At 57.8% G+C, this 9927-nt stretch overlaps 1 protein-coding gene across 2 annotated transcripts in view; it reads left to right on the forward strand.

The window, feature by feature from the left end:
• ZBTB40 (zinc finger and BTB domain containing 40) overlaps nucleotides 1–7282 on the forward strand; it is a 65336-nt gene extending 58054 nt beyond the window's left edge. For both annotated transcript variants that reach the window (XM_004678583.2, XM_012722506.1), the window contains exons 16-18: nucleotides 400–486; nucleotides 1479–1705; nucleotides 3448–7282. In XM_004678583.2, coding sequence (XP_004678640.1) covers nucleotides 400–486; nucleotides 1479–1705; nucleotides 3448–3642 — 509 coding nt within the window. In that variant the 3' untranslated portion in view covers nucleotides 3643–7282. The remainder of the gene's footprint in view (nucleotides 1–399; nucleotides 487–1478; nucleotides 1706–3447) is intronic.
• Nucleotides 7283–9927: the final 2645 nt, after the last annotated feature.

Below are 9927 nucleotides of genomic sequence, written 5' to 3' on the forward strand. Positions count from 1 at the left end.
CAGCTCGCGACTGCTCGCAGCACCTTGGAGGGTGGCGGGCAGGGCTGGGGGAGTCCTGGCTCTTGCACTGACCAACGGGGTGGTGGTAGCAACAACCCCTCTCTTCTGCAGCTGCTCCTTCTTCTCAGAAGAGGCGTTATTAGTACCTCCTCGCAGGTAATCTGGAGTAATCACAACTGCTAGTTATCAAATGTGAGTCAAGGCCAAGTCCAAGCACATGTGTGTGTGTTCGCTTAATTGATTCTGGCAGTCAGGTGCTGCTGACCCCATGGTGCTAATCTCGCCTCGGTAGGAGGGTCCCGGCACGTGGTAGGTGCTTGATGAGAGAGCGCCCTCGCTCTTACCCAGCTTGCTACTCTCAGCCTGAGAGGGCCACCCCCCCGCCCATGTGCTCTGCAGATATGAAGTTCCACGAATGTGACCAGTGCAAGGAGCTCTTCCCCACGCCAGCCTTGCTGCAGGTTCACATCAAGTGCCAGCACTCAGGTCAGTGTCCCGCCCCGCCGCTCTGAGCCGCGGCTGAGGGCACCCTCCTGCCCCAGCAGCGCCTCTCCTCTCGGGCCACGCGCCTCGGGTCCTCCTGGAGGCAAGGCCACTCACAGCGCCCCCTCGGCGTCGCCGACTTCTGTGTGCGCCCACAGAAAGCACTGAGGCTTGGTGCCAGTGGCATCCTGGATTCGCCTGTGTTTGTCGTCGTCGCGGCTGTGGCTCGTCAGGCCTCAGTGTGCCGCTGAAAGGCAGTGCGTTTGTCATCAGCACTGCTGCCCATTAAGCTGTGCTTCTCCCCTGAGAATGTGAAGGTTATTCCAAGTGCTGCCTCGGACTTAATGTGGCACAGATTTCTCGGCTCTTTTGTGTGCATACATGAAAAGGAAACACAAGAAATAAATGGAGGAGGGAGGAGTGCAGCTTCTGGGCTGTCGTGTGGGCGTGGGGATGGCGCACCTAGTGGGCCGCGGTTTCGGCCCTGGCGCGGTATGTGAAATGAGCCTACAGTGTATTCCTGCCTGGGGGATGTCGCTGCACCTCCTCTCCACCCCCCGGCACAACCAGAGTTGAAAACACACCCTGCACCTGCGGTGGGGATTTTCCTCCACGTCAAGTCGTGGTGCTGCCACTTCAGCCATTCCTGGGTGCACCCAGCTCCCTCCTTGCCTGTTGATGAGGAGCCCTCCCTCCCATTCCAGAGGGGTTGGAGTGTACCTCTCAGATTTGGGGGCGTGCAGCCCTCACGGCCATAACTACTTCAACACTTGAAGGGCTTCACAGTGGCAGATGAGCCAAAGCCGCTGCTGACAAGGCCGTGGCTCGGCCTCCTTCGCATGACGCCTTTCAGAGCTCTGCCTTTCACCTGTTTTTAAATGTTGCTTTATTTCCCTGTAGCTGGCTCCCCAGATTATCCTCCGCCTCAGTCCTCGTCGCGGTCCCCCTCCTGCGTTCACTGCGCCCATAGCCACCCTGTGTCTCCCCTCCTGCAGGCTCGCAGCCCTTCAGGTGCCTGTACTGCGCAGCGACCTTCCGCTTCCCTGGCGCCCTGCAGCACCACGTCACCACCGAGCACTTCAAGCAGTCGGAGAACACCTTCCCCTGCGAGCTCTGTGGGGAGCTCTTCACCTCCCAGGCCCAGCTGGACAGCCACTTGGAGTCTGAACACCCAAAGGTGACGGACACTGGCACCCAAGCAGCAGCCCCACAGGTGGTGCAGGTGATTCTGGGCCCTGAGAGGGGTGGGGTGGGGGTGGGGCGGGGGGTCCAAAGCGTCTCTAGAGGCAAATCCTGCCTTCCCCCGGGGCTCTCAGAGGCCCCAGAAGTAATTCATTCATGACCAGGAGGTCCTTGCAGGAGAATTTCTGTGGATCTCCTACCAAGCAGAATAGAACATTCTAGTTTCCTGTGAAAGAGCCCTAAGTAAAGGAAGCCTGGAAAAGAATTTCCAAAAGTGGAATGACCTTGTTTCTCTTCCCATTTCACACATTTCCATCTTCTGTGAACCCCTGTGGGGCAGGGGGTGAAAGCTCTTTCTTGGGACCACCCTCGCCCAAACTCCACTGCAGCTCCTAGGTGGGCGCAGGGTGTGTTCGGGCATGTCGGGGTCTCTCACCTTTACCTGAGTGAGAATCCTGCCACCTCGTGTTCAGCTTGCTCCCACTCCTCTTGGTGTTCCCTTCGTCTTTCACTCCTCTTCCCACCTTGCCCAGAGAGGGTGCTCAGAAAAGGAAAAGCACTCAGCTTCTCTGGTTGGCAGTAGTCTGTGGATGGACTAAAGAGGTGCTGTAACCGGATGTCCCATGGAGCGATTGCTATGAACCGCCTCCTGTTCTCTGCCGCTTCCGGAAGCCAGGGGGCAAGCGAGGTGGGCAACTCCTGGAGGTGCCCCTGCGGCTGCTCAGCCAGCAGCGCTGCTGTTTCCTCTTTTCCACCTGGATTCTTAGTCAGCTATCCTTTAGGGCAGTGGGGGCAGAGAGGGCTCATTGCTTAAAAAAAGAGCAGCTCTCCTGCCTGCCTGTGACTTTGCAGGTGCCTCTTTTTCTCCTTTTCCCAACAAGCCTGCCCTTTTAAAAAACAAAACAAAAAGGAAGAAAAACAGTGAGAGGACTATCCCAGGTGATCTGTGACTGTACGTTACAATTGGTCTCTTGACACCCACAGCACAGTCATAGCTGCGCTAGGCTTATCCCTGTCTACTCACCCAGGCCTGGTGCCTTCGCCCCACTCACTGCCAGTTTTCAGGAGCCCCATGGCACCCGCCATAGCACTCTGGACAGCACCCGGTTGCCCTGAGCACCATAGCTCTGAAGACGCGCCAGTCCTGGGTGCAGGCAGTGCTGGGCTTACTCAACACGCAGACAGTCCTCCCTGAGGTGAGAAGCCCAGCTCTAACGTGCTGCAAGTTCGGAAAGGGCCATGGGCCTCTGGAGGCAAGAACGGTCTGCCCTGCAGTGGGTGGGAAGAAGTGCACTGACAGAGTTCAGGTGTCATCTACCTGGTCGTCTACTGCGTCATCTCATGGCGGTCCGGGGTCCCACCATTGTCCAGCTGAGGCTCTGGTCAGTTATTCCTGTGTCCGTGTTTCCAGACAAGACCAGGCTCCATCAGAAGTGTTCCTTTCACACGGCTCTTCCCTCCACAGTGCAGTCCTCAGACAGGAGAGTCCAGTGTGAGAAACGGAGCCGGCGTTCAGGGTGTAATCATAGAGTCCGACACCCCGAGATGGCTTACTGAGCTAAATTATAGCAATTTAGTGCACAGAGTTATTTAAATTGTTTGCCTGCCTTCTCTTTTGCATCACTGGTGTGTTAGACTTGCCTCTTCCCATTAGGCACATGTAATTGCTCTCCTCAGGTGAAAACATAAACATCATCATTACAGCATGAGATGGGAGCCATGTAAATGCCGGGAGCTCGCCGCGGACACTGCCCACAGCAGCCTCGCGTCTTTCCCTTGCAGGTGATCCAAACCCCAGAGCCAGCTGCCCCGGCGGAACAGGTGATCACACTGGAAGAGACCCAGCTGGCTGGCTCGCAGGTGTTCGTGACGTTGCCAGACGCGCAGACATCCCAGAGCAGCTCTGAGCTGGTGGCCGTGACTGTGGAGGATTTGCTGGACGGTACAGTGACCCTGATCTGTGGCGAGGCCAAGTGAGGGGCTCTGGGCTGGTGGAGGGCCCGCACTTGGGCAGACACGGCGCCCTTGCTTGCCCTGGCCCTCTGTCCTTGGCCATCCTGACGGCGAGTGTCCTAGCCCAGCAGCCACAGTGTCTCCCTGGGGAAACAGACCTAAGCGCCGTGGTTCTCACAGACGCGGCGGCAGCTGAATCTGGGCACCACCCTCCCCGTCCCCAGGAGGCAGGCCTGCTTTCCCACTGCTGCCGCTGTGGCCGCTGTGGCCCGCGCCCCCAGGAGGAGTGTGGCTTCCGAGATAGTCTGAGTGAGCAGTGGCGTGGAGCTGGGCGCCGGCGCCCTTCGCACGGCAGCTGCTGGTGGGGCTGACGTGCCACCAGCCCTTCGGCCACTTGAAGATCGAGGAGGCACCAACAGCCCCTCCAAGGACCGGGCTGTGCGCACACGTGGCCCCTTCCTCATTTCTGTCATCCACCAGCTGTGGGTGGCCCAGCCCCCTGGTGCTGGCAGTGGGCCGGGTAGGCGCGTCAGCACAGGGAGCCCACGTGTCTGGGTTGGCTGCTTTGTCGTTGCTGTCAGCAAAGCCTTTGGGGTGTTTCTGTGGGGGAGTTCAGTGTGACGCCATCCAGCTACAAGACAGTTTCTGCCTTTCTGGCATGTGCTTCATGGCGTTCTACACACAAAGGCTGGCTCCTGCAGCCTTTCCTTGTTATCCTCTTCCCCTTTCCCTAATCAAAGCCTAAACTTCTGTCTGGCCCGAGAGCCTTGCCCGTCAGCCTTGCCCCTCGCTCTGAAGCAAGTCAGGTGGGAATGACCCAGCGTTGTGCCTGTCGGCCGCCGTCCCCCACATGGCCTTCTGCGCCTCCGGAGGGCCTGCTGTCTGAGCTCTCCAGGCTGCACTGCCACTGTGGGTCAGTGGTCCTGTGGAGTGTGACTTTCACATCCTTTTTATCTTCAGTTTCTAAAATATAATCTCATAATTAATGGTTTGTGGGATTCACTATGAAGTGCAATTAAATGGATGTAGGTTCCCGCCATTTAGAGGGAATGAGGAGTGTTTATCTTCCTTTTCCTGAGCTGACACCAGAGCATGAAGCCTGCTGGTGTTGTATTTACATTCCAGTGGGACTCTGCTGTCACTCATGTGGCGTGGCCTCCTGCAGAGGGCAGTGCCCCATTTGATCACTCAGCCTCAAGCTCCAGGCTGGTAGAAGATAAGCCTACACCCCGGACACCTCGCATGGCCAGGTACCCGTGGGGTGGCAGGTCATTTGGATCATCATGGGGACTTCTGTTGTGCCCCAAACCACTGGAAGGCTGAAGGTGGAAGCTTAACACTGCCAGCATGCTCGCTGCCTGCCATCCTGCTCGGCGGCCTCGCCCAGGCAGCCCCTCCCCCAGGGGGGCCCAGTTTTCATAGGCAGATCACTGGAGCCTGTCAGCTCGGGGCTTTCCCATTCAAGTAAATGAAGTTTTCAAAGGAAAGATGGCCTCAAAAGCCGAAAACTGACCAGAAGATGGTGCTCAAACCTTTAAGACTTCGCTTCCACGTGAAGCTTCCACCAGGCTGCTCTATCTTAGGTTTCTCAGTCATGAGAGCTGTCAGACCTGGACAGCACTGGTCTGCAGGTGGCCACGTAAAATCCATTGTTCGGCCTCAAGGCCCAAGTCCAGCAGAGAGGAATGCAGCCCCGCCCAAGCCACGGTCCTTGGTGGGAACTGCGTTGTCATCAAATCTTTCCCAGCCCAAGCCCAAAATAAACAAGAAATTAAATGCTGAGGGTCTGTAGGAGAAAGCGTCAGATGGAGACCCAGATGTGGCAGGATTGGCTTCCCTCAGCATCTCAGACCACAGCTTGCCACGTGGCGGGCGAGCAGAGCAGTCAGACCTGCCGCTGGGTGGCCTCTCGCCCCCGCGTACTCGGCCAGAGGCACGGCCCTGTGCTCTTCCCTTCAGGAGAGCGGGAGGGCCAGCCCGACTTGGCCTTTGCTCTGAGTGGGCCTTTGTGGCAGGCTCTGCTGGCAGTGATTTTATACCAAGTTGCTCACTAGAGACACCCAGTGTGGATTTTGTTGTAGGAAGATTTTTTTCTAGCTCTCTGGGACTGTTCTGCGTTTTTCTTCCACTTCTGCCCAAGACACCATCGGAATCGCTACCACAGCGCCATCGTGGCGGTCTCCTTTGTCCTGCATCCCGTGCTCTCATGGTGGGGGTCTCGTTGCCGTGGGTGCTGTTCTGTGGTCTCCAGCCAGAACCCTGAAACCTTTGTGGCAACGAGGGACGTGGAGGGTCTTTGGGGCACGTGGATGTATCTGGTGGAGCCCCAAGGCTTCTCTGTTCCCAGGCTGCTGAAGCCGCCTGTGAGGAGGGAAAAGCAGCAGATTCCAAGCTGGAGTCTTAATTCTGTGGGAACAGAATTTACACCTTAGAAAGCGAGGCAGCAGCTGAGGATTCAAGAGCAAGGATTACTGTAGGAGATGAACTTGGAACTTGGGACCTGAGGGCCAGGAAAGCGGCAGAGACGGCGATTTCATCTGGCCTGTCTCGTCTCTCGCCAGCTTTGTGAATACTGGCTGCCCCTGGTGGCTCAAATCCTCACTGAGGACCATCTGCCTCCCCCTGCCACCCAGCACAGGCCACACATCAGCCTCATCCTACAGGAGTGAGTGGGGAGACGAGATCCCTGTCTGGGCCAGATAGGTAGGCACCCAGAGTCGGGAAATGGGAGATGGGTCCGAGGAGTCCCTGTCTCACCCCAGGTGGTGTTGCGGTCACCCCAAGTGGATGCCTTATTGGTGCGGAAGAAGGGCGGTGCCTTTACTGCGCGTGTGCCTGAGGCGCACGCCCGGACTGAGGGGCAGAGCTGCCACGCTTGGGTGGCGCGGTTCCGGCTGAGCCAGAATTCTGTGCAGCGGGGCTGCAGGGAGAAGCAGTGGCAGGGAGACTCGGGGAGCTTTGGTCAGTCCGTGGGGAGACTCGGGGAGCTTTGGTCAGTCTTCCGAAGGAACATTGGCAGCTGCAGCCCTTCTCTGCTGGCCCAGTGTATCCCGGGGTATTTGGGAGGTGGGAGAAAACAGAAGTCAGAGAAAGCTCTGGGTTGAAAAGGAGTGTGGGGGCAAGTTGGCCATTGTTCTGTTGTCAGGGAAAGCGGTGTGCCGGTGGAACTTGGGCCAAAGGCTCATAGCAGCCAGAGCCCCAAAATTTGCTACCTACAGCCTGGCCTGGAAGGGGCGTCTGTGCTTTGGGGATATATGGGTGCAGGGCGCATATTATGCGCTGGGCTAATTTAGATCATTTCCAAATCATGGGAATGTTCACGGCCTCCTTTCCCAAGGCCAACCCCACCTGCTCCCACCCTGGGCAGGACATCGAGCAGCACGTGATGCTATATAAATTGATTACAACCATTACTCGTTTTCAGCTGGCATTACTCTATATAAATAAAATATGTGTCTTGAAAGAAATGATGCTGCCTGAGTTTCAGACGGACTGTGACGACATGGGCCTGTTTTCTCTCGGGTGCTGGGCAGCAGTTGGCATCCCTGGGGTGAGGGGCTGACGGGAGCTCTCTGTCAAGCCAAGTCGCATTTCCTAAACCTTCCCCTGAGACATGAGCGCCGCGCAAGGTCTAGGAGACGGCCTTGGTGGCAGACCTGGCACAGGCCAGCAGTGCCACCCTGGCTGCGTTGCTCACCCTCTCCAGGTGCCCCCCGCCCCTCTCAGAATGAGGGAGGGCACTGTGCCACCCCAACAGAAGTGAGGTTGTACATACTAAAAACCTGGATTTAATTAATTTAGGGTTGAAGTTTTTAGTTGTTATTAACAAAGTGCTTCACCCACAGGTCAGCTATTCCCTGCAGTTTCTAGAACTGAGGAGACTGTTCACCTGACACCTTTGTGTGTGTGTCTTCTTCTCTCTGAGTCCTTAGGGATCCTTGTAACACCCACCACTTTTCACTTATCTCTTGAATCACAACTGCCCCCAAAGCACAATGTGCTGAGCAGATAACTATAAAATAAGCAGAAACCTTTCCTGGCGAACAGCTGGAAATGTCATGTTGCTGGCAGGCAACAAGGAACCTGGAGAGGCACAGATAGGCCGAGCTTTGTGTCGTTGGGGGGGGGGGGGAGGCTGCCACCATGCAGCCCTCTGCAGGACACGCCCTGGGGCTGGGGAGGCGGGTTGGAAGGGCCATGCTGACTCCTCCCAGGAGGCTCCTGGAGAACAACGGGCCCAGAGCCCAGAGAGCCCAGAGGGCTTTTAGGTGTCTTGCCTCTCTGGCCTGCTGGTCCCTGGAGAGCTGCAGCTGTCTGCACTGTGCTGGAGAGATAACCCTGAGTGTCCAGGCACTCGGGTCACTGACGTGTGGTCAGGCGCTAGCCATGGGGGTGAATCTGGCTGGAGGAGAAGCTTCCACTCCAGGAAGGATGACGCTGTATGGTTCCTGCTGTCTAGTTCTCTTGGGCCGCCCTTCCCCGCTCACCTCGCTAGACCTGACCTGGGGTGGGTCTTTCCTGGCATGGCTGGAAAGTGCCCAGCGGAGTCTGTGGATGCTGCATGGACGGTGCCCGTTAGTGTCAGTGATAGCTGGAAGGAGGCTGGCGGAAGCATGCAGAGAAGGGGCAGGGTGTGCGGTGGGGACCTACGTGGAGGGCCTGGGTGGACTCGGCCCACTCTCCGGTGGCCAGAGCCTCTGTCCGGGGCCAGTTTGTGGTGAGCGAGGGGGTAGGCCCTCCCGGGTTGGAGCGCGGACTCCCCGAGCCCCTGGGTACCACACTGGGGTGTAGTTGTGTATGGCGGCTGTGTAGTGAGCAGAGGAGACCGGTGCTGAGCCCCGGAGGTCAGGGCCCTGCCCTCCTCTACTTGCTTCCTGAGTCTTGTCTGTCTTCTTGGCTTGCATGAGCTTATGCCCGGGCATGTACCTACCTGGGGGATAGTAGCTGTGGCCCATGGGTCTCACCATTACCAAACACCCCCCGCCTTGTTGGGAAACACCCCAGAATCGGAGCTCGCCAAGTAGAGGGTGCTAGGATGTGGGCAGAGAAACCAAACTCTTTCTCCCGGAACATTCCTGGCACTTTCTTGTGGGTCTGTCCCTCCCTCTGCCCCGTCGCCCGGTGCTAGCTGGGCGCCCACCGGGACACTGCTTCTCCCCCACACGCTTGGCACCGGACTGAGTGCTCAGGTGCTCGGCAGATGTTGCTGCTGCACGGCCAGGATCAGGCAGTGCCGCTTGCTTGTCCTCTGGGCCCGCAGAGAGAACCCAACTTCCACACCTCAACCCCCCAGCAAAGATTTCACCAAGTTAGCTGGGGGCTGGTCTCTCTGAACATCCCCCTTCCTTTGTCCTCTGAGGAGAGATTTGCAGAAGGCCGAGAGCAGCCACCGGCCCCAGCTCCCCAGCTGCTCTGATCAAACACTGCTCCTGCCAGCTCATCTCTAGCTGGCTCCCCCAGCGCAGGCCAGAAACAGCTGATCAAACACATCAGGACAAGGTCAGTCCAGGGGCCCACGGTCCCCTCTCCGGGGGTGACTTCACAGACCTGCCATCAGGAGGGTCTGATAAAAACGGGCTGCGGGTGGGGAAGGGGGTGCCCAGGGCTGGCCCAGGACCAGCTTTTCATTCCATTTAAGGTTGAAGCCTCTGGAGTCCGCACAGGGGCCAGACAGAAGCCAGTACTTCCAGAGAGCCCAGGACTGGGGCTGCCTGTGAGCCCAGAGAGCTGCCGTGTGCCGTGGCGCAGCCTGACTGGGGGGTGAGACGTGTCAGGTAGTCAGGGAAGACGAGTGTGGGTTCGGAGCATGGGCTGATCACAGGCTGACTTAAGATCCTCCCTCACTAAACTCGACTCTTTCAAGGGCAAGAGCCATGCATGATCCTCTTTGTTCACATTCCCACACTCGCGCTGTCAGGCTGGCACAGCAGGGGTCTGATTGCACGAGTCTCTCTCAGACCCGAAGTTCTGAAGTCTCCGAGGTTCTGCCATGCTTAGCCCCAGCCCAGATGCTGCAGGATGGGCGTGAAGCGGGCCAGAAGGGTGCACGCACCTGTGCTGGGGACCCGTGACCTGCCGACCAGACAAGGGGCCCCTGTGCTGCCCAGACGCAAGGACCCTAATGAACAGTTAGCGTCACGAAGTGCTCGTCGCATACTGGATACTGGAGGAAGAGCTTTACGTTTTCATTACCCCATGTTAGAGATGAGGACCCCAGCACCAGAGCAGTCCGTGGCCAATCACACAGCCAGCGAGCAGCAGCACAGGTCTGAGCCCGGCTCTCTGACTCTGGAGCTGGCTCTTACGTGA

The sequence above is a fragment of the Condylura cristata genome, unplaced genomic scaffold (genome assembly GCF_000260355.1).
Source record: "Condylura cristata isolate star-nosed mole 26May11 unplaced genomic scaffold, ConCri1.0 scaffold00008, whole genome shotgun sequence".
Lineage (NCBI taxonomy): Eukaryota > Metazoa > Chordata > Mammalia > Eulipotyphla > Talpidae > Condylura > Condylura cristata.